Here is a 24,449-nt window from a genome sequence, read left to right as displayed (position 1 = left end):
TTGGAGCAGAAATAGCTCTTCCACAGTAATTTTTTACATTTTGCAGACAAGCTAAGTAAATGAGAAATAAAAAGTAGACAAATAATAGATTGCATTTCAATGCCATGAACACGCCAGCACTGTGACTTGATTTGGAATGGGACTCAAGAGCACTTTTACTTTTTATATATATATAAATATATATATAAAGCCAGACAGCACTGAAGCCAAGTCTGACTGTGAAGAACACTGCAGTTAAAAACTAATATGTGATTCATGATCCTATATCTCACTCACTAAAATAACATTGGTCTGAAGCACTTTAGACATATTATAATGGCAACTGAAATAGAAATACCACATTACACACCAAATCTCTGTAGTAAGTGCTGAATTAAACCCTATATAAGCTTTTCAATTCAGGCAGGACAGGCATGCCTTTAGTCTCCATGATCACACATGGCAGACAGGGCCACTATTCCTGAGAATAGCCAGCACACTCCTATTGTGAACTTCCTGTGCCTAACTACAATCCTGACATGGTCCGTGGAGCCAGGAATGTGTTTCCCTTTCTGAGCTAGGTACAAGTTCAGTTTGCCTGGAAAACTTCCTGTGCTTCTCCACTGGTTACACTAGAAATCTCTGGATCCTAAAATCAGAGCCTGGACTATTCCAGGATATGGGGGTCAGATCCTACCAGGAATATGGGAATCCAGAAATTCAGCACCTGTTTCCTACAGCATCTGCTGCTGGGGACATGGGTGTCAGGTTAAGCAGACATTTGGTCTGAAGTGTTACAGCCATTATTATATTTACAAAATTAAAAACTAATTTCAGAAGTGTTTGTTTTGTCAGAAGAAGAGAGAAAAACTAATCTAAATTGTTCCAGAGTTGCCCTGCTTTACCTCTCAATTACAGCTTGATATCTTTGGGATCTAACACCATGTATAAAGCTGGAGGCACGTGGCTCCTGCTCATTGGGTTCTACAAATCTGTTAGGTTCCACTTCTTGTACATGCAAACAGGAGGAGAAGAACACATTTGCCTGTGTTTCCTATCTGAACAGGAGTGGCTTAAATAACCTGCAAAGTAGCTGCCCAGTATCAGGGCCGGGCAGGAGGGCTGCATCCCTCCCTCACTCACCCAGGTTGTACTCCTGGACATTGCTGATGTAGCCGTAGAGGGGGCAGTGCCCGAAGAGGACCAGCATGACAGTGCTGTTGTCCCGCAGGGTGACCATGTGGGCCGAGTGCCCCACCACGGCGTACTGCTCCTTGGCCCGGGGTGCCAGCACGGCCCAGCTCTGCCTGGGGATGTGGAACACCCACAGCTGGCTGCTCACATTCCCCGTGGCATCCAGCTTACCGCCGTACATGTAGATGTTATCCTGAAAGAACACACACAAGGGCACGGAGTGCAGCATTTAGGAAAGGGCTGTTTGGTAAGCAATGAAGCTACTGCTCTGAAGTTACTTAGTAAAGTTCCCTGGAGAGGGACTGGGGACAAGGCATGGAGGGACAGGACACAGGGAATGGCTTCTCACTGCCAGAGGCCAGGGATGGATGGGATGTTGAGAGGGAATTGTTCCCTGGCAGGGTGGGCAGGCCCTGGCACAGGGTGCCCAGAGCAGCTGGGGCTGCCCCTGGATCCCTGGCAGTGCTCAAGGCCAGGCTGGACACTGGGGCTGGAGCACCCTGGGGCAGTGGGAGGTGTCTGCCTGCAGCAGTGTATTGGGACTAGATGATCTTTAAATTCCCATCCAATCCAAACTATTCTGGGATTCCATAATGAATTCCCATGCTTTGAGGTTCTTCAAGTGCTGTTTGTGCATGACAGTGCTTGGAGTTTTTTGAGTATTTATGATTAAGTTTTGCCCAGGGCTGCACTGTTTGAGCTAAACAACACTCCAAAACCCAAAGGTCAATAAAGGTTCAGCTCATTTCCTTTCCACAGACTTTGCCATCCTGCTCTCATATGGTCTGCACTCACAGCAAGACACACAGGTGAGAAAAGAGGAAAAAACAGTCAAATCCACTTGTTGTGTCAGATGTTGGAAGATTAGATTCACAAATTTACTCGCAGAGCAAGTAACAAAAATCCCTAATACCCCAACTCTGCTTTGGTGTCTTGGACAACAGAGCTCATAAAAATATTCATGTGATCTACATAAAAGACAGCTGGGGAACTCCAGCAAACTCAGCCTCAGGCATTGTTGTCAGCACAGACAGCAAGAAGGAAATAATGGACTCAGTGTCCTCAAATATCATCCTCAAAAGCTCTGGAAAAAGGGCAAAGAAGGAGCACACAGGCAGAGACACTACAGACTTCCTAGGACAACCATGCAAGGGTTCCCTGGAGCACAAAGGTACAGCCTGGGCTAAGCATGGACAAGCCTCTGAATGAGGAACACTTCTCCCAAAGTAAGGCTGATCCGGGACAAGGACTGGGAAGCAGCAGAGAAGAAGGGGAAATCAGCTGGGAAGTGAGTCTGGAACACTGAACTTACCTTGTGCAATGCCAACGAATGACCATATCTCATCTCTACTGAGTTCACAGAGCTGTTCAGTGGAAGCCACTCTTCAGAAACAAGATCATACCTGTATAATTAAAACTGAATTACTTTCCAAGGAATAGGTATTAAAGCTGAGAATATGATTGCTTGTCCTTTCTAAGATTTGGGGAAAATTATTTACCGATATAGTTTATTATCTAGCTATAATATATATATAAATATATAATAAATAAATAATAAATAATAAATCCTGCCATGATTTCAGCATACACAAAGCTCAAAAAAATTACTTATGGGCTAAAAAAAGTTGAGCCTGCTCTGTTACTCAACATCCATATGTTGATTTCCTTTACCCCATTTTCTTTTCCATATAAACCCAAGAGCTAGTGCATTACCTATTAAGCTGTGACAACCTACACCACTTCTCTCTCAAAAAAGTAGGAAAACTTTACACTAAACTTAGGTGATTTTCAACTACTTGATTAAAAAAACTCTGCAAGTGCTTAAAAAACACTTTTAAAATATCTTTGCCATTCATGCTTAAAATAACATAAACCCTCTGCCCTGAAATGGCATTAAAAATAAGGCAGTATATTTCCCAAGCTTAGGGCCTTGTGAGATAAAATCATCTGAGAAACCATTCAACAAAGCCATAGGGTATCCTATTAAAAAACAAGGTGTGACTTTGGAGCAGTAAATTGTGGGTGCAACTAGCAACTGCTCTACATTTAAATGTGTGTTTTCAGCTTCTCTTCCCCTATAAGAACTATTCCCCTAGGATGTGAGTGCAGAATACACAGCTCTCACTTAGGTCCATCAAAGTGAAGTATGTGAGTATCTCTAGAAAAAATCCAGCTTCTGCCTAGATCTGCCCTAAAACAATACAAAAGCTGGGTTTTTTTTTTAATGGAGTATTTCCATGAAGTACACAATTATTACTTTATATTTCAGTTACTGTTAAACCTCCTCAAACAATTGCATAAATGCCCTCATCCTAATGCCGTTCCCTGTTTGGTGTCCCGTCCACTGTGGATAACCATCCAGAGTAACCTGTAGGTGTTAATTAAGGAGCCAAAAACTCAAGTCACACAATCACAACATAGGAAAGGGCTAAAATCACTGAAGCAAAATAACCCTCTTTGAATAGGGGCTAGATATTTAGGAGCTGGCCCATAAATGTACAGAGAATAGTTAAATGCTGTCAGACATAGATGAATCAAAAGCTCACTGAACATCAGGAACCTTATGCTTTTCTTTCCCAAAATTAGCATCCCCCATCTCAAACGTGAGCCTGAGTTTTTATTACGGTTGTTTTCCCTTGGAAATGAAGCACAGACCAAAGCAAAGCACGTCAGGTGGCATTTCCTAAAAATAACTCTCAAATCTAAGTTCCTATCTTTAGTTTTTGTTATCTGGGTTTTTACTCACGCTAAAACCTTCTGAGAGTCAGAATGATTGAAGACATAACCTCCAACAATCCACATTTTATTGTCATGGATGACGGCTTTGTGAGATGCCCTAGCAAGTTTTGGAAGAGTGTATTCTTCCCGGGTCCAAAACGACTGGTTTGCAGGAAGACGAACTGAACAGTCAGGACCTGGGAAAAGAAGGTTTAAAAGCGGGTTTTTTTTCCAAATCCTGTATTTCAGCTGGAGATCAATCTCCTGCTAGTGCTGTAGCTCGTTGCATTTAATATGAGACTAATTCTTACATGTCAGCAGGTCTTTGCAAAGGAAACATGTATGTTCAGGCCAGATCACTGCCAAATTTGGCGTGGCGGATCAGCTCAGCTGGACACAAGAATGAGGCATTTCACATGTTCAAACAGGTCAACTATGGCAACTAGGCTCAAATTTGCTTCAGGTGCATAGCAATGAGGCTTGAAGGGATGCCTGTACACCATAGGTTAGATCCACTTTGGATGGTGACAAAGTTGCTTTTAAAAGCAATCGTAAAAAAACACAGAATCACACACTGGGATGGCTTGAAAAGATCCCCTTTCCACCCCCCTGCCATGGCAGGGACACCTTCCACTATCCCAGAGTGCTCCAAGCCCCAGTGTCCAACCTGGCCTTGGACACTGCCAGTGTGAAGCCACACCTTGAGTGCTGTGTCCAGTCTTGACCCCTCAGCTTAGGAAGGAGATTGAGATGCTTGAGCATACCCAGAGGAGGCAACGAGGCTGGACAGGGGTTGGGAACACAAGCCCTGTGAGGAACGGCTGAGGGAGCTGGGGGTGCTCCACCTGGAGAAAAGGAGACTCAGGGTGACCTCAGCCCTCCCCACAGCTCCTGAAAGGTGCCTGTGCCCAGCTGGGCTTGGGCTCTTTCTCCAGGAACTCACAGAACCAGAGGTCACAGCCTCAAGCTGCATCAAGGGAAATATAGGCTGGATATCAGGAAAAAGTTTTTCATTGAAAGAATGAAAAAGTTTTGGAATGGCCTGTCCAGGAAGGTGGTGGAGTCACCATCCCTGGGTGTGTTTAAAAAAAAAGACTGGATGTGGCACTTGGTGTCATGGTTTAGTTGAGGTGTCAGGGAAGGGGGGTTGGACTCAATCTTGAAGGTTTCTTCCAATCTTGTGATTCTGTGATCCAGGGGCAGCCACAGCTGCTCTGGACACCCTGTGCCAGGGTGTCATCACACTCATTGTAAAAATCTTCTTCCTTATATCTACTCTAAACCAGCCCAGTTTCAATTTAAAGTCGTTTCCCATTGTCCTGGCATTCCAGGCCTTTGTCCAACATCCTTCTCCAGCTCTCACAGAGGCCCTCTGGGCACTGGAAGTGGCTCTGAAGTCTCCCTGAAGCCTTCTCTTCTCCACATCCCCAGCTCTCCCAAACTATCTCCAGAGCTGAGAGGCTCCAGCCCTTGGAGCTTCTGTGTGTCCTCTCTCCAGCATATCCATCCTTACAAATGAAGTGTGATCTTTTAAATTTAAAAAGCAAATACTCTGTTCCTAGTCAAAATTCCTTGTCATGCATGTCCCACGTCCTCCCAGTTAAACCGCCAGCTCCATACATAGAAAATGCACCCCCAAAGCTCTGCGTACCCAGCAGGAGACTCACCTTGCCAGCCTGCAGAGCACACACATGCTTTGGAGCCGTTGAGGCTGCAGTGGCCCCTCTCAGGAGCCCCGCAGTCCCCCGGGCAGTAGGGAATGTCACAGGCCTCTCCCTTCCAGCGCTCAGTGCACTCGCACTGCGGGGCCATGGTGCTGCTGTTGAGCCTGCACTCCCCTTGGCCAGAGCAGTTATTGGGGCACACATTGAAACTGGGGACAGAGCACAAAGCAGCTCGTCAGGAAGGAAAGAGATTCTCAAGAATTATTAACAAAGGCAAGAGTGATGATGAACAAAGTGAATACACATCATTACAAACCAAGAGAGAGTCATCTGCTACCTGGTGTGATGCATCTGTAGAGATTTGTACTCTATTTCTAAAAAACTGCCTCATTGCACAAGTTAAAGTCGCAGCTCTTCTGAGAAAATTATCAATATGATTTTTAGCCATTTGTAAGACAAACTACTTGCCTTAAAACAGTAAGTGAGGACTTTAATCAGAGTATAAGGCTGCTGTGGTGTCTGTGCAATTTATACTTAAACTGCGCACAATTAGGTGCTATTCTGGGATCTACTTACCAAGAGAACAACTGGAGATGAAACTCAAGCCAAAGATGTGCTTGGTTTGAATAATTCATGATTTTATAATATCTGTTATGTAGCTGAGGCAAAACCAGATACAACCTTGGTAAAGGTCCAAATTTTGAGATCATAATAATTTCCAGACTCCAGTTTTTGCTGGTGTATCAACCAGAATAATTCACACATGGAATTTAGTACCCATATTCTCACTGTCACCGGCTCCAAGGCATAATTTCACAAGTGTTGAGTGAACTACTCCCTACACTCAGTAGTAACTATGAAAACTGTTATGTACCATTCCATCTACTTGCTGGAAGAATGTTACAAAGAAACCTAAGAACCAGGAGACAAAACAGCACTTGAAAATTGTTTGAAATTATGAAGAAAGTGAAGAATTAAAAAAATACTGTTCTTGAGGACAGTATGTTATTGCAATGGTGCAAATCCAACTGCTGACAGTAGATGGAGTCCTGGTTTATGCAATCAGCCAGACCTGGAAAACACTGCCTCTTCAGCTCCTCTCATACCAGTAACTTTGCATAGGCTCCTCATCTTCTTCTGGAGCTTTCAAGGGGTGCTGGATGCCCTCTATTTTTAAAAAATTCACTAGTATGTAGGTTATAAAGCACATATTTGTGTTCTCACTAAGGATGAAAGGACTCAGACTTGATATTCAAAAACTAAGCTCCACATTTTAAGAGAAAGTCAACTTTTGCAATAAGTGAGTTATGACTGAAGTTTATCCTGCTGCTTTTTCTGAAAGAGGCGAGACCTTCTGCAGGTTACTTCCAAATTAAATCTCCCAGTGTGGCACAAACATAACTTGCATCTGTAGGAGCAAAAAAAAATCCAAAGCTCATGATCCCTACAGAACCAAAACCTTCCATCTTTGTGAGTATGTCCACACATTTACCTCATGACACAACCTTTCTAAAAGCAGTTGATGAATTAGGGAGCATACCAGAATTACTTTTAAAAAGCTCATCAATGAGGACTAAATATATGTCAGTGAACAGAAAGCACCCATCTGTTTAGAACATGAATGAAAGAATATAAAACCAGTCCAGAATAAAAAGAAGCCAGATGAAGGAATTAAATCCAGGGATTGAATAAGAAAGCAAATCCCAAGGATAAGGACCCTCAAGAGCACGTACAGCCCAGTGTCTCAAGTGAAATGTGTGGCTGATGGAAGTGTGTTTGTGCTAGAGTATCTCTGCAGAACACTCAGGAGCACAGACGTGCACAAAACATCAATTCTTGTTGATTAGATAGAATCAAGTTGATCTAATAACATAAAATAAATAATAGAATGACTTTTGGAGCAAACATTCATCCACACTTACAACTGACAAGTTGTAACATTGAGCACATGCCACTTATTAGCTGTTGCAAGGTATAATAAAGATAAAAATCTAATTCCAGTTGTCTGCTCATAATTACATACTTCAATGGCAATTTCTATTTCAAGACAAAAGTAAGAAAAGGGGAAAACTCCTTTTGCTCAACCTGCAGCATCACTGTGGAGTGGTGCCACTTACTTATAGGTGATGTTAAACCCTGTGAGATTATAGGCAGCATCACTGAAGAAATGTAGAAGAGCATATCCAGAAGTAGCTACAACTTCAGGTACTGTTTCATTGCTGTCTTTCTCAGGAACAATAAGACCACTGGAAAAGTAAAAGAACAATATCAGAAGTAAAATAAAAGGGAGCAAAGCAACAAGAGTAAATGCACCAGTACTTGCAATACAATAATTGAATTTCAATAAAATAATTGAAACTCAATGTATTTCCATTATTTGAAATACAGTGAATTTGTGGACTCAAATAAATGTATGTTGGAAGTATTTAACCTGAAGCTATCTAGAATGCCCATATAAAAAAACCCTTCCTTGTTATTCAGCAAAGAATTAAGCAGGTCCCATTCATAAAACAAGGTGGCACGTTTGGAAACAGAAATTAATTAATCCCAAAAGAATAAAATCTGTATTACAAAGTTAAACTAAAGGTCTGCTGAGCTCCTCCTGACTGTGGGCTACAAAAATGACTGGGAAAGGCTGTGACAAGACAAACAAGCACAGAGCATTGGGTGATGTGTAATCCAAATCCAGACACCCGGTTCAGATGCATAGACCAGGAGAACGCATCCAAGCCAGCACAGTTAAATAAACCACTTATTCATGCTTCTATTCAATTCATTTCTTTATCATTTGTATCTTTTTCACCTGAAAAATCTGCAGCAGTGAGGTTAACAATTTAACTCTATAACAGCAGAAAAAGGATTATTCTACTCATTTTTGACTTGCTGCCTCTTGGGTTCCTTTTCTATGAGAAATACGAACTGTCAGCCATGGAATCACAGACTGGTTTGCATTAGAGGCTTAAACCAGAGGCTCCTCTCCTTCAGCCCCTGCCATGGCAGGGACACCCTCTGCTATCCCAGGCTGTTCCCAGCCCCAACATCCAGTCTGTCTTTGGACACTCCAGGGATCCAGGGGCAATCACAGCAATCTGAGCACCCTGTGCCAGGGCCTCACACCCTCACAGGGAACGGTTCCTAATTCCCAAGATCCCATCCATCCCTGCCCTCTGGCAGTGGGAAGCCATTCCCTGGGTCCTGTCCCTCTGTCCCTTGTCCCCAGTCTCTCTCCAGCTCTCCTGGAGCCCCTCCAAGGGGCTCTGAGCTCTGCCTAGAGCCTTCCCTTCTCCAGGGGAACATTCCCAGCTCTGCCAGCCTGGCTCCAGAGCAGAGGGGCTCCAGCCCTGGAGCAGCTCCGGGGCCTCCTCTGGGCTCTCTCCAGCAGCTCCACGTCCTCCTGCTGTTGGCCCCAGGGCTGGGGCAGCTCTGCAGGTGGGCTCTCACCTGAGGGGCACAGGTGCCCTCCCCTGCTGCCCACGCCAAGATCAGCCCAGGGCACGGGGATGTTCTGGCTCCCAGCTCACAAGGCCAGGGCATGTCCAGTTTCTTACCCACCAGCATCACCAAGTCCTCCTCCCCAGAGCTGTTCTCAACCCCTCCATCCCCCAGTCAGTTCTCTTACTCAGGATTGCTCCAGTCTGATGCAGGACCTTGCTCTTGACCTTGCTGTATCTCATGAAGTTCCTACACTGCCAGTCCTTGGGCATGCCCAGGTCCCTCTGGATGCAATCTCATGCCTCTGGCATTTCAACTGCCCCACATCTTCTCATCATCCCTTCTTTTATAAGCTCCACGTGGCTAATCATATCCATGTTTGTTGTCTTTTCTATCATAGCAGCCTGTCACACTCTCAACTCCCACCTCATTCTTTGCTTCACACTTCTGGATGCCTTTGGCTGTTTCTCTCACCCTTCCAGTTTCTCTGAGATCCTCCAGCCTTTTAGTTTTCCAAGACTGGCACAGAGAAGCAAAGATGGTGGGCAAGACTATCTTACAGTATTCCAGACACACTACAGATTTATATAATGGTTTGCCAAAACAGTTGGAGTAAAATGACAAACTAAAATGAGTTTCAAAAAAAGTAACTACTTCCTATTTACCTATTGCACTAAATACTTTGCATCTAAGAGGAAATGTTTATTTTTCATTTAACAGAAGCTTGACAAAACCAAAAAAAAAGTAAAAGTTGATTCCTCCCTCATACAAAAGGCATCAAAGCGGGCACAAAGTCTATTGAATCCATATATAGCACATTGTCTACCACACCCTCTTCACAGTCAGCTGCTGTTTTCCTGTACAGATTCACCTTTTCCCAGCCTCAGCCCCATTTTCCAAGACAAAGCTGTGTGGCAAGCAGGGACTCGAGTGGCAGAGCAGAGGGTGTGAGGCAGGGAGCCAAGGGAAACAGCCCAGCCTCACCCCGTGCCAGCCCCAGCAACCAAAAAGCAATGATGAGAATTTCCCCTCAAGAAGAACTTTATTATCGTCCTTTCACATCTCCTTAGAATAGAAAGCAAATGCAGTTGAAGACAGTTTCCTAGGACAGAGTAAATTAGTTTATTGCTACAAGAAATCACTCCCAGCAATCCACAGCACCCACTAATACCACCTGGGAAGCACTTTGTTGTGACCTGGACTTTTCTGTCTCCATGACACAATAGAATGGTGTGTTCCAAGAACAGAACAGACACCAGCAATCCTTTTTGCTACAGATCTGGGGGTATTTGCACCAAAACCAGCACGTGGACAAGCTACCTACAGCAGGATCACACTGAAAACTACACAACAGCCCTTTCTGCACAACAAATCTTATGGTGGACAAAAAGATATCCTTCATTTTACAAACACACCATAAAAATCACTGGAACCTGACCCCATGTTTTGGCTAAGCAACTCCAGCACATCTGCTGACAAGACATTTCAAGAAATATTTCCTTATGAGAAAGCCAGATTTCCCCCCACTGTTCATTCATTTCTCAATGATATGGGATTAAACAGCAAAATTAATTCCCTTTTCATCTCTCTGGAAGAGGTGCCTTGTTTCATTCTCAATGTTTGAGAGTTCTGAAGTTGATCTCTCCAAAAAGACCACCTCCCACAACACCAAAGAACAAAAAGCTTAGCAAACTTCTTGTTTGGTTCATAATATTCCTTTGTAATGGACATTGTAGGACAGTACATCTCCACCACAGGAAAAGAAACATTTGAAAATAATTTGGGTGAGGCAAACTGCAGCTCAGGGACAAGAAAAATTGCTTTGTTCTGGACTTATCACTAATATTACAGGGCAAAATAAGTGGAAGGCAAAACAAAAATTCCCCTCAATAATATGTCCTAATAAAAGGACTATCACCAGACAATTCTTTGTTTTCTCACAGAAATCTCAAATTTGGGATTTGTTTGACCAAAACATAGGTACCTCCATAACAATGCTTACAACCCAGACACTCCCTATTTCCATCTTTTTCTGGTGATTCATGCGTAAATAACTAAAGAGGATGTTATCCCACCTACACAAATTTAAAACACTCTAAGGAAACTTAATGACAGAATTGTCTGGGTTGGAAGGAACCTTAAAGGTCATCTAGTCCAAGCCCCTGCCATGGGCAGGGACACCTTCCACCAGACCAGGTTGCTCCAAGTCCCAACCAACCTGGCCTTGAACATTTGCAGGGATGGGGCATTTTAATTTCTTTCAGAGAAAGCCATGAAGAGAACACAACACAGTGGGAACAATTGGATGCCTGAAAGGTTGAACCTCAAAAACAGTGAATTAATCAACCTGCTCCCAGTATCATATGGAATACACAGAAGCACATCAGAATTTACATCTACCATGAAAAAGAATCCAATAGGCAGAATCAGAATGATAAAAGATTATGCAAAACTTCCTTTAAATTACGATCCAGAATCTCTGAGCAACTCAACTCTGGCCAAGATTAGCATATTTCACAACACACTGCTTTTATTTCCTTTCATAAGGTTTCAAAACATTTTGCAATCATCTCTACTCCAAAGCAAATAAACACTCCTACTCGGTTCAGCTGCCCAGTGACACCGAGGGAAAGGCAAACCTCTGCTTTGGACTGCAATAACATTTATCTCCTACAGGCTGGATTGCTGAAGTCAATGGCAGAAATTAAAAGAGTATCAGAGAATCAATGAAACATCGAATGGCCTGAGTTGGAAGAAACTTTAAAGATCATCCCGTTCCACCTCCTGCCATGGGCAGGGACACCTCCCACTATCCCAGGGTGCTCCAAGCCCCAGTGTCCAGCCTGACCTTGGGCACCTCCCAGGGAACAATTCCTGCCCAGTATCCCATCTAGACCTACTCTCTGATAGCAGAAAGCCATTCCTCCTTGTCCTGTCACTCCATCCTCTTATCCAAAGTCCTCAAACTCATCATGGAGGCTCACTTCAAGTACTGCAAGTCCACAATCCAGGAGACCCAACTACTCCACTGCCCTGTTCCTTCCCCTAAAGCATTGAAAAATCAGAATAATTCAAAACAAAGGACACCTCCTCTATTATTTTTCCTGGATTTGCTATGTGAATATCATGGTACTGGCATATTCTTAATTTCCTCCAGGGACACAACCTCTTAGAGATCAAAGCATGAGAAGCTCTACTGAGCAGAAAAAGGGCAAAATTGGGAGTCACAAAAGGAAAGGGTGAAAATACACAGTAGAGCTCATGGAGAAGCAAAAGAATCAAGATGATATTGAAAAATCAGCTTTTCAATCCATCAAAATCCAATGCAAACAAATTGTCCTAATTTTTAAATACTTTGATCCATCTGGTCACACACACAAAATGGCAACATTTCTGTTACTAAACGCCAGTCCATGCACCTCATTCATACTCAGAACTACAACAGTAAAACTAAATAAATTAAAAAGAGAAGTTACAGAAGACTAAAAATAAAACCATTGTAAAAAAATTAAAAAGGGGTGGAGAATATAAGGAGACATCTCAAATTTACTGTCTTAAATGAAGCAAGATGACTCCCAAACATGGACTTTTAAGGAAACAAAGCCATTGCAATAACACGTACTAAAAAAAATCTAGACTATAGATTCATTACATAGCTGACAGTCCCTCAAATTACAGTCTCCCTTGAAATCTTCTCCCCTTGGTGCAGTACAGGCAGACCCAGCTGCTGCAGCACCACCACAGGGAAGCTTGTCTGCCTGCAGAAGCCTCCAGATCAGGGGCTTTGCCCAAAAACATCCTCAGTTCTTGCATGACTGTTGTTATCAAAGAATCACAGAACAGTTTAAGCTGGAAGGGACCTTAAGGATCATCCCATTCCACCCCTGCCATGGCAGGGACACCTCTCACTGTCCCAGGCTGCCCCAAGCCCCAGTGTCCAACCTGGCCTTGGGCACTCCAGGGATCCTGGGGCAGCCACAGCTGCTCTGGGAATTCCAGCCCAGCCCTCCACACCCTCCCTCCCAGCCAGGAATTCCTTGCCAAGATCCCAGCCCAATCTCCCCTTTCCCAGTGGGAGCCTTTCCCTGGGTCCTGTCCCTCTGTCCCTTGTCCCCAGTCCCTCTCCAGATCTCCTGGAGCCCCCTCAGGCCCTGCAAGGGGCTCTGAGCTCTGCCTGGAGCCTTCCCATCTCCAGGGGAACATTCCCAGCTCTTCCCTGCCTCCTCAGTGGCAGGAAAGCTCCAGCCCCTGGAGCATTTCTGTGGCGTATTCTGGACTTGTTCTGACAGCTCCAGGTCCTTCTGCTGTTGGAAGCCCCCGAGCTGGATACACATTCCCATGGCAGCAAGGTCAGTTACAATTTCTGGCAAAGAATTGAGGGAATAGAAGGGAAAAATAGAGGAGGGTCAACCATATGATCTCTGTATGAGGAGAGGTAGAAGGAATGAGGTTTCTCTAACTTCAATGAGAGACCGCTGAAGAAGGGTGAAACCTAATTTTTGACCTCAACTACCTCAGGAGAGATTAGAGAGAAGGGAATACCAGAGGTTCACAAGAAAAGGACAGGAGGCAACACACACCGGCTGCAGCAAGAGATTGTGGCTAGACATTAGTATTAGATTCATTTTTTATCATTATTTTAACACCAATATCTGGACCACTGACCCAGAGGATCAACGAGCTCTCCATCCTAAAGATAAACTCACACCTTGACTGGACAAAGGGCTCTAATGGTCATCCTGCTTTGAGAGAGGGATCAGACCCTTCCAACCCAACTCAGCCCTACACCCAAATTTGGGTGCTCAAGTGCCATATTGGCCAACAATAGGCAAGGCTGATGAGCTGCTCCTGAGGGAACACCAGCTCACACGATCCTCCAGCTGGCACCTGAGAGCAACCACAGCAGCTGCTGGGCCACTGCCAAACAGCCTGCAGAACAACAGCTGGGTTGTTCCCAGGAAAACCCCTCCACCAACCAGAGCAAAATGAAAATAAAGGTGCAAACCCAGCTCTGGTAAATGTTTAATGCAGAATAAAGTTAACAAAACCAACAAAGTTCACAGGGGCTGAGTTTGTCTAATTCAGATTTCTTCATCAGTGCTGACAAACATGCTGCATTTGTTTCCATGTTCTTTTACTGCATTTTTGAAGCAGCACATTTACACAGTCTCATTGTGCCTGTGGTCACAAATATAAACCAGTAAAGATATTTTTAACACTGTTTAATAAGAAAAAGCTTAATGTGCAGGACCAGAGAGCTCTGGGGGCTCTCAGAATACAAGGACTTTTGTCTATGCACAGACTTAAACTGTGTAAACGTTGGCATTAAGCAAATATTTATTGCTGTTAAAAATTGATAAAACAAATTTAAGGCTTCCTTACAGTCCAGTGCTGAGGATTCCCAAGATCATCTTATATATATATACAAGATTATATATATCTATTTCAAGATAAATATCATCTTGTGAACAAACATAAATGAGCATCAGATGGTCAAGCAAATAAAATGAGAGCAGTGAAGGAAGTAAAAGTTCAGGGAACTGCTGTAAAAAGTCAGGGAGGGAACAAAAACAGAGTTAAGAAAGAAAGGAATTTCTAGTGTTTATCAACAAACTCTAAAAGCTTACAGGGCCCAACTGTACAAAGCTCAGTCTTGCAAGTCTCCTGGCAGGGTGCAAAAATAATGAACAAGGAAATATGGTTATGGTAACAATAAATTTAATATACCCCGAGTAAACTGAGAAAATATGAACACTGCTCTTTAAAAGTTCCAAGGCATTTATTCTGTATTAGAGAAAGTTGTTTTTCAACAGATGCTTGCTGGTACTTCATCAAAATGAGAAGTATCTGCCATTTCCTGAACTTGGATTACTGAACACCACAGCTCACTGCTAATGAAGTTAAATTCAAATGTCAGCTAAAGAAGCAATTTTTTAAAAATTGGTGCTTTTTTCCTACCTCAAAAACATTATTGTACTAAGTTCACGTTTGCTTGTCCTCAGGCCCAGGCTTCCTGATTTACAGATCTCCCAGTCTGAACCATTGCTGTTAATGCTATGAACTACTTATAACTTCAATTTTAAAAACCTATTAATTTTTGGAAATGGCAAGACACAAGAAATGGCAGGCACAAATCGTCATTTCACCTTTTCACCAGTGTATTAAAAAATAGCTTGATTAGAACAAAATAACATCAGGTCAAGATGACATTTCCTCCTCTTCCAGCACATCAATCAGAGCACGATACCAGGAGAGCACTTCCAGGTGGCAATACCACATTTTTGGAGGTTTTTAGAAGAGAAAGGTTGCTCCTTCTTAAAATGAGGTGTCCGGTTTTGACCTCAAGTTAGTCTTAAGCTTTACAGGAGACATTCACTCCAAAACAACTCTACATTTGCAGCTGAAGATCAAAAAACCACTTCTGGTGGTTTAAATTTTTATCAGCTTTTGTCCGTCTGCTGATCTTCTCACACAGACATTATAAAGATTTTCTAGAACAAACACAAAGTATTTTTAGACCTTCATTTCACAAATGAGAGGAAGCCCAGCAGAAGGTTAATTCTGGAAATAGTTACGCAGCCACTTGGAACAAGCAGAGTCCCAGGGGAACCATTAGTTTTTTCCATAGATAACTTGGGATTATTTTCCTAATTTCAGTTTAAAGAATAAAAAGCATAAGGTGGTGGTGTCGCTGCAAGACTGAAACACAAAAAAGCACAAGTTATGTTTAGGTCTCAGGATGAAATGTTGATTGCTCACCAGCAGCCACACTGATGTCTCATCACATGGACGAGCCAAATACCAATAACCTGTGGGCAGAACATGAACTTTTATACATCAGGAGCCAGAGAAGGACATTTGCCATGGGATGGAGACGCAGGGAATGGCTGTCCACTGCCAGAGGGCAGGAGAGACAGGACACTGGAAAGGAATCCTTCCTTGTGACAGCAGTGAGGCCCTGGCACAGGGTGCCCAGAGCAGCTGTGGCTGCCCCTGGATCCCTGGCAGTGCCCAAGGCCAGGCTGGACACTGGGGTGGAGCAGCCTGGGACAGTCGGAAGTGTCCCTGCCATGGTAGGGGTGGCACTGGAGGGGCTTTAAGATCCCTCCCAAGCCAAACCATCCTGTGATTCTATGTTTTTACAAGGTTGATCCATCACCGCTGTTCCTGAACACATTCCAAGTAACTAAAAAATTTGAAGTTTAAGGTACATAAAAGATAAACATAATTCTATAAGACCTCCATGTCTACAAGATTAGCTGGCTTTTGCCCTTCGGTCTGTATTGACACACTACAAGTTTAAGTCATAAATCATGTTCAAACCCATAAATGGGGCAGTTTTCTCCTCTCAAAGGAGCCTGCACACCAGATCATCTCTAGTCCAAACAGATGACAATAATTATTTTGTCTCTCAAACAATCAGGATTTGGAAATGAAAACATAATACTTAATGCTAGAGTGCAGTGACATGACTTGTTCATTGTAAAAGCTAAAAACAACTCCTTAATTGTTTATGCTGACAAACAGTGCACAAAAGGACACTGGCTATATGTACTGCACTTGCAGTGTTATACATTTGGACTACTGGATCATATTTACAGTGTCAGAAGCCACGTGTAAGTCAGGCTCTAAGTTAAGAAAATACCACTGGCTACAATTAAGAGTTTCAGCAAGGGGAACTCACCTAAAAGCTGCCAGTAAGGGAGCATAAATTGAGTCTCCATCATACACATACAAGTGGTCCCAGCTGCACTCTGTAGCAAAGTGATTGAATCGAAGCCTGAGGACTGTGTTTGGCCTGTAAGGAAAAAAAAAAAAAAAAAAAAAAAGAATAAATAAATTGTAATTACCCACTCAACATAAAGGGCAAAATCCCTTCAACATACTCCTCTGGTGTGAAGCTCTGGTCTAGACAAGACTAAAACTGAGTCACTTGGTGTAACTGTAGGTACATTAAACATGCTGTGCTTCAGGGTTTTTTTGTATGCAGCTCTCCTGGTATTAATCAAAAATTTCTTTATGGTCAGAAAACTGTATCCTGTTGTGCAGAACAGATCACAGAATATCCTGAGTTGGAAGGGACTGACAAGGATCACTGAGTCCAACTCCTGGCTCTGCACAGGACACCCCAACAATCCCACCCTGTGCCTGAGCGCATTGCCCAAATGCTCCTGGAGATCTTGCAGCCCTTGGGCCATTCCCTGGGGATCCTGGGCAGTGTCTGACCACCCTCTGGGGGAAGGGCCTTTCCTGAGATCTAAACTAAGCCTCCCTGACACAACTTCAAGCCATTCCCTGGGGTCCTGTCCCTATCACACAGAGATCAGTGACTGCCCCTTCTCTGCCTCAGAAGGAAGTTGCAGGCTGTGACGAGGTTTCCCCTCAGTCTCCTCTTCTCCAGGTTGAACAAACCAAGTGATCTCAGCCACTGCTCAAACAAGCCAAATGTCCCTCTCCTGCTCTCCTGGAACCCCCTCAGACCTTGCAAGGGGCTCTGAGCTCTGCCTGGAGCCTTCCCTTCTCCAGGGGAACATTCCCAGCTCTGCCAGCCTGGCTCCAGAGCAGAGGGGCTCCAGCCCTGGAGCAGCTCCGGGGCCTCCTCTGGGCTCTCTCCAGCAGCTCCACGTCCTCCTGCTGTTGGCTCCAGGGCTGGGGCAGCTCTGCAGGTGGGCTCTCACCTGAGGGGCACAGGGACACAATTCCCACCCTTCCTTTGGGATCAGCTCAGGGCTGGGGGGCTCTGGGTCCCAGCACACATATCTGGGGCAGGGCCAGGTTTTCAGCATGGTAAAATACCATTTGTTTCATGACCAATATAAAAAAGATACATCTAAAGACAATTACAGAGAAAACACAGTGGTATTTAATTTAGGCTCAGCTCCAGGAGGGTGCAAACACCGCCACTAGCATTGTGCTTAGACCCAAAACAAATAGAAAATGCATGTGTATCAGCAGTGCTTGTTCCCACCCACAGCTGGAGCTGTTCAAAGGACAGACACAAGTGTCTAGGATCTCCCCAACAGCATCACCCTTGAATTCAGATGAACTCCCTGTTAATCCTAATCAAATAAATTTTTAAAATATCAGCTTGCCATAGAGTCCGTCCTTCCCACAGGACGGGGAGTCTTTAGGGAGTTATTCTGCAAATTACTATTTTCTGATAGGTACAACAATCTACTCTAGGCCTTTGGAAAAGAGCAGCAGGTGGAACTCAAGGATAATGTCCTGCTTAAAGTAAAGGTACAAAAAGTACCAATGATTTCAGAACTGAGCAGCCCATGGAGTCATAGGAGATTGCTTCTACTTGAATAGCCTGACAGCTGTAGAGCAGAAAGAAATTGTCAATCAATAAAGGCTCAGACCACAAACAAAAAGGAAGTGTCTCTTTGCAACAGCCAACAACTGTTAGTGAACAGCCCTCATCTGCACAATTACATGGTCCTCAGGATCCATGGAGCTCATCTGCCTCATTCACACTCCTGGGAAAAATAAAAAGGACTCCCCTGGGATAAGAACAGAGCACAGACACCAGCCAAGAAAAATCAGGAACGGTGCAGAAAGGAAATGAGAACACTAAGGAACACAGGGTTGCATATTTCAGCTGGTTTAATCAGCATGATTATCTCTTTTCTGTTTACCACCATGCCCTGACAGCAGGGTATCAACACTCACAGGCAGGAAAAGGACTCCAACCTATGCCTGGTTATGGAGTAGAGAGGAACATTTCTGTCTTTCCAGCAAGAAATATCTCACTTCAAAATCCAAAAAGTGGTGGTTCCATAGGAAGCTTCTCAGTAGTAATTATAGGCTGGAAAAGCAGCTTTGGTGACATTATTGAGGACTCATGAGAAGCAGTTTGTTTCTAATAAAAATGAGTCACAATATCTTTTAAAAACAGAAGTTATGAGGGTTACGTTGGCTGTGTGGGGATTGCTGAGGCCGGTTTGTCTGCAATAATGCTCTTGTGAAACGTTTTTTAATTATATGCAATTGCAAACTGTCAGCAGCTGTATTCTTATTACCTACACAAATTAAAAGGAGTAGCCACTTGGAGTATCCAACTTTTGCTCTTAACCACCTCACCTCACCTGGGCTCCTAATAAAGTTAATAGTAAGTGGCTGCCTCAAAATTTCATTGTTCTGAATGGTTCTATGGAGCAGCTTAGCCCTCCGTTTTGAGTACCATAGGAGCTTAGGAATTAAACTTCCTCAACTCAAATAAATGTCTGAAGCAGATACAATGAATAGTTCCTCCTAATTCATCAGAAACTCCTCAACAAAGAACCATAGAGTGGTTGGGGTTGGATGGAACCTTCACAACCATCTCGTTCCACCCATTGCCATGGACACGTTGGTCCAAGCCCCATCCAGTCTGTCCTTGGACGCTGCCAGGGATCCAGGGGCAGCCACAGCTGCTCTGGGCACCTGTGCCAGGGCCTACCCTTACAGGGAACAATTCCTAATTCCCAATATCCCATCCATCCCTGTCCCATGGCAGTGGGAGCCATTCCCTGGGTCCTGTCCCTCTGTCCCTTGTCCCCAGTCCCTCTCCTGCTCTCCTGGAGCCCCTTCAGGCCCTGCAAGGCGCTTTGAGCTCTGCCTGGAGCCTTCCCTTCTCCAGGGGAACATTCCCAGCTCTCCCAGCCTGGCTCCAGAGCAGAGGGGCTCCAGCCCTGGAGCAGCTCCGGGGCCTCCTCTGGGCTCTCTCCAGCAGCTCCACGTCCTCCTGCTGTTGGCTCCAGGGCTGGGGCAGCTCTGCAGGTGAGCTCTCACCTGAGGGGCACAGGGACAGAGCCTCCCTCCCCTGCTGCCCATGCTGGGATCAGCCCAGGGCTGGGGGCCTCTGGCTGGGTCATGTCCAGCTCTCACCCAGCAGCACCCCCAGGCCCTTCTCCCCAGGGCTGCTCTCCAGCCATTCCCCACCCATCTTGGATTTGTGCTCTGGCTTGCTCCAACCCCGTGTAGGACCTTGCACTTGGCCTGCGTAACTTCACGAGGTTCACACAGTCCCATGTCCCTGATCTGTCCAGGTGCCCTTTGGTGCCATTTCTTCCCTTCAGCACCTTGCCCACACCATATGGCCTGGTATCCACCGGCAAATTTGCTAAGGGTGCCTTGATCCCACTTGTGCATGTCAGCAACAGATACATTAAACACAGGGAGAAGACTAAGGAAAAGACTAGTGCCCTCTGGTAAGTTGTGGCCATCCCAAGATGCCAAGAGGCCTCAGTTTGCAGTGGCCATTACAAGCTCACACTCTCACGTGACTCCTGCCAATTCACTGCCCTCTCCACCTGCAGATTCAGGGAACAACACAGAATGCGACTGAACACACAGATGCTATCACACAGCATCATATCTGACCATGGAAAAGCTTTAGAGACTAAACAAATGGATCTTACAGTCCTGGCACCAGCTTGGTACTCCCAAAAATACATTTCAACAAGTGAGATGCTCTGAACTGCTGCACCATCAATCGGGTGACAGAGGATAGACATTAAATATGCTACTCCTAAAAACCTGTGCAAGAAATTGCTGTAAGCAATATAAGGATCAAATACAAGAAGGGCAGCAAAGTGAGGGGAGAGATCTGAGAGACTTCTCCCAGTTTAGAAAACCTTTGCAATAAAAGGTCAATGGTTCCTCTGAAGTCCTCATGGCTCAGTGAGTAAAGAAACATCTGAAGTTCATCACTACAGAAACTGATTCTTCATTAATAAAAGCTTTCAGAGCTTTTTCTTGTTTCTCATACTACTGAAAAATCCCATGTGCAGTGAATCCCATCATCTAAAGGGCCCACTATGATGTCAGTTAAGTAATTCACAATCCTTCATTTTTTACAGAAGTGCACTGATTTTTGTTCACCACATGCTGTTTCAACACAAACCTCTTAATCAGAAGTCAGTCTGAAGGGCTCAGTTGCACAAAAACTTACTTACCAGGAACAATTAAGTGTTGTCCTATCCAGCTTTTAGAAAAGCCAGAAAAAATCATGAAACCTAACAATATGTAGTGCAGATAAAACACACCTAAAAGTCCCAGTAAGCATCACAAAATCCCAAGCTGCTCCCAACACTCACCTTCCTTCAATGAGCCAGGTGCATTTGGTCTTGTATTTGTAATTTCCAGGCCCATCTGTGACATACCCTGAAGGTTCAGTGAGTCTGCAAATAAAAACATAAACATTAGTGTCCAGTGGTTTTAAACATTCAGAAAGGATTCTCTAAATTTTGAAGATCCATCATTAGATTATTATTTACTTAATAGCCACTATAAACAAACCAACTACAGCACAATAAAACCCAGCTGGGGGTCTCCTGTTGAACTCTCTGTGCAGGCCTTCTGATGATTGTTCTTCAGGAATGACATCTTGAAGGACATCACTTCAAGAGTGATGGTTTCTCTAGCATATTGATGCCATGGTTTCTAACCTGTATGTATGGATATACCACCTAACCAGCAAAAGGAATTCCCCAACAGAAGCTAAAATTATTCCTAAACTATTTCTTTACACAAACTTTACCATTCTTGCGTGCAGTTCAGGTGAAAGCCATGGTGCAACCTCTTACTCATTCTGTATTTGACTCCACACACTTCTTGAAAATCTCCTGCAATCTCCTGAATGGAAGGCTGGACTGACCCCCAAGCCCCTGGATCCCGGGCAGTACCCCAGGCCAGGCTGGACTGGGCTTGGAGCACCCTGGGATAGTGGAAGGTGTCCCTGCCCGTGGATGGGGTGGATGAGGTGGGCTTTAAGGTCCCTTCCACCTCAACCATTCTGTGATTCTGTATTGTTATCAACATCTGCAAATGCTGCACAGTGCAAATTCTACTCCAGCAAAAGAAAACCAAAAGCCAAACCATTAGGATATGCATTCCTCTCTCATATGAATTAGTCAAAATATTCCAGAAGAGTTCTAACAAATGGTTGAAGTATTGCAGAAACTGATGAAAATAAATGACAGGGAAGGATGGCAGCAGAAGGCAGCAGCACCTGAAGGTGCCCAAACACCACGTTCTGGTAGAGCACACACTGGCACCCAAACCAGGATTCCTTCCTAGGCAAGTTATAAACTCCATGGTCGGCACACTGCCGGAGCAAATCACGGCCCTCTGGCAAAATTCAACTGCCCTACTTACAACACAGTTCTAAAACAAAAACACTCTAAATTTAAACTTGGCAGAAAGAGAAGAAAGCAAGACCAGAAATTCCTCAAACCAGTATCTTGGAACCTTTTCTGTGTCTTTCCCCAGTGATCTGTTAATGCTAGCGTCTCACTTTTTAACACATTTTGGCTGAGTCAAAAATTATTTTCCAAACACTTTTCCACGAAACATTTTCAGGTTGATCTCTTATTCAAATTAAAAAGGCAAGACTTACAGGTTTTGAAAACCACCTTCCTCTGTCTGTAAATGAATTGATTACACAACTTTTCAAGCTGAGAAATTGAGCTTTTTGAAGATTTTAAATTTTATTGGATTTTAAAAATTGAAGATTTCTTAAAGCCAATTACTGAAGTTCTGCAGGAAATGACATTCAAGCAAGTGAAGAAAAAACTACGACTTTTGGAAGCACAAAAAGCATCTGGGCCCCCTATTGAGACACAGATGTCAGTGTAAACAGAGATTAGATTTTAAAAAATACACATACAGAAGGTATAGATTTAGACTGGATTTTGGGCAGGAATTGTTCCCTGGGAGGGAGGTCAGGCCCTGGCACAGGTGCCCAGAGCAGCTGGGGCTGCCCCTGGATCCCTGGCAGTGCCCAAGGCCAGGCTGGACACTGGGGTGGAGCAGCCTGGGACAGTGGGAGGTGTCCCTGCCATGGCAGGGGTGGCACTGGGTGGGATTTATGGTCCCCTCCAACCCAAACCATTCAAGGATTCTGTGATTTATATTTCTTGTAAAATTTCAACATCTTTGAAAATTCAAACTACTTTTCCATCAACCAGGAATTCACAAAACCAAATGAAACTTCCAAGCTGGAGGCAGTAACATCTAGTCTTTTTGTCTAAAAAATCATCCTTTTGAATATAATATCCATGGAAAAGCCATGAATCAAACAGTATCAACACTGATAGAACTTTGCCTGCAACCAAGAGCAGAGATTCTGAAAACCTGAGCAAGTCTCTCAAGCTAAAAACAATCTCATGCCATGTGGTAAGCGCTTAGGGAACCACTGCTCATAGAACTCCAGCAACAATTTTTTCTGGAAGCAATTACTAATTCATTCACCAAGAAATGCTACCAAGAGTAATATCAAAAATAAAATAAAAATCCTGTTAGTACTGTAGCCCCAGGCATGTCACATCTCAGGAGAGAAAAAAACACAGCATTTCAACATCAATGTCATTCAATGAAGTTTCAGCAAAACATTGTACTAAGTTTTAAAAATGTAAATTAAACTTCTTTGATACCCTAATAATAAAAACTTATCTGTAAGTTTCTCAGACTGCTTACTAAACTTCCTGCCATTATGGACAAATGAGGGATATTAAAAATCTATAACCTATTATTAAAATTTATTAATACCATTAAAATCTATTAATAAAAATCTATTAAAAATCTATAGTTGATTAGAGTTGACATATCTGAAAGGAAAATAAATAGCCTGCACTGCCTGGCTAGAGCAGGCAGTAGCATCCATGTTCTTCTGTAAGCACTCTTCCAGACAGAAATAAATCTTCAACACAAAAGCAAAGTGAAATTAGAATTTCATCTTTCCACTCAACACAGAAAGCTCAAGTGATTACCAGGCAAAGAGGCTCCTGTTCCCCACGCTCAGTGCTCTGTGCCACAGCGACACAGGGCTGGGGGCTGGGATAGCTGGGGCACATCACACACAGCCTTTTGGCTTTGTCTGCCAGCAAAGCCTCGGGAAGGGAGCACAGGAGTAACTCCAGAAGGAACAACATGCCAGGAATGAGGGACCTGGGTGTGGAAAGCTCTCCTGGTATCCATCAGGCCACTCTCAGAGAAGGCTCCCACCCCATGTAACCTGTCACCACCAACCCCAGGCTCAGAGGCCTCAGGCCCCACAGAGCTTTGGACATGTTTGTGGTGTGGGGGCAGGCTTAGGTCCTGCCGCTGGCTCACAGCAACCCCTGGGCTCCAGCCTGGGCCAGAGGGCTGGCAAAGGCCCTGGGGGTGCTGTGAGAGCGGCTGGACATGAGCCCAGGTGGGCAAGAGGCCACTGGGGGCCACTGGTCCCTGGGCTGTGCCAGCTCTGGGGTGGCAGCAGGGCCAGGGCAGTGCCCGTCCCTTTACTGGCACTGCTGGGGAACCTCCAGGGCTGGGGCAGCTCTGGAGAGCCCTGGAGGGGCTGGAGCCTGGCCAGGGCAGGGAATGGAGCTGGGAAGGGGCTGGAGAGTTCCCGAGGGACCTGGGAAGGAAGGGGCTGGAGAGTTCCCGAGGGAGCTGAGGGGGCTCAGCCTGAAGCAGAGGAGGCTCAGGGGGACCTTG

General features: G+C 44.4%; 1 protein-coding gene across 4 annotated transcripts in view; it reads right to left on the bottom strand.

Moving 5' to 3' along the window:
* The window catches only part of ATRN (attractin), a 147,898-nt gene that overhangs the window by 91,910 nt on the left and 31,539 nt on the right, over positions 1–24,449 (bottom strand). For all 4 annotated transcript variants that reach the window (XR_012055457.1, XR_012055458.1, XM_002188251.7 and 1 more), the window contains exons 2-8: positions 21,068–21,151; positions 16,672–16,785; positions 7,673–7,801; positions 5,559–5,764; positions 3,920–4,088; positions 2,486–2,576; positions 1,123–1,366 (exon numbers count right to left, since the gene is read on the bottom strand). Coding sequence is in view for 2 of the 4 variants with exons in the window: in XM_002188251.7 (XP_002188287.4) it covers positions 1,123–1,366; positions 2,486–2,576; positions 3,920–4,088; positions 5,559–5,764; positions 7,673–7,801; positions 16,672–16,785; positions 21,068–21,151 (1,037 nt within the window). In the remaining 2 variants the exon portion in view is untranslated. The remainder of the gene's footprint in view (positions 1–1,122; positions 1,367–2,485; positions 2,577–3,919; positions 4,089–5,558; positions 5,765–7,672; positions 7,802–16,671; positions 16,786–21,067; positions 21,152–24,449) is intronic.

Source organism: Taeniopygia guttata, chromosome 4 (genome assembly GCF_048771995.1).
Source record: "Taeniopygia guttata chromosome 4, bTaeGut7.mat, whole genome shotgun sequence".
Classification (NCBI taxonomy): domain Eukaryota; kingdom Metazoa; phylum Chordata; class Aves; order Passeriformes; family Estrildidae; genus Taeniopygia; species Taeniopygia guttata.
This window is presented reverse-complemented; position numbering and strand designations above follow the sequence as displayed.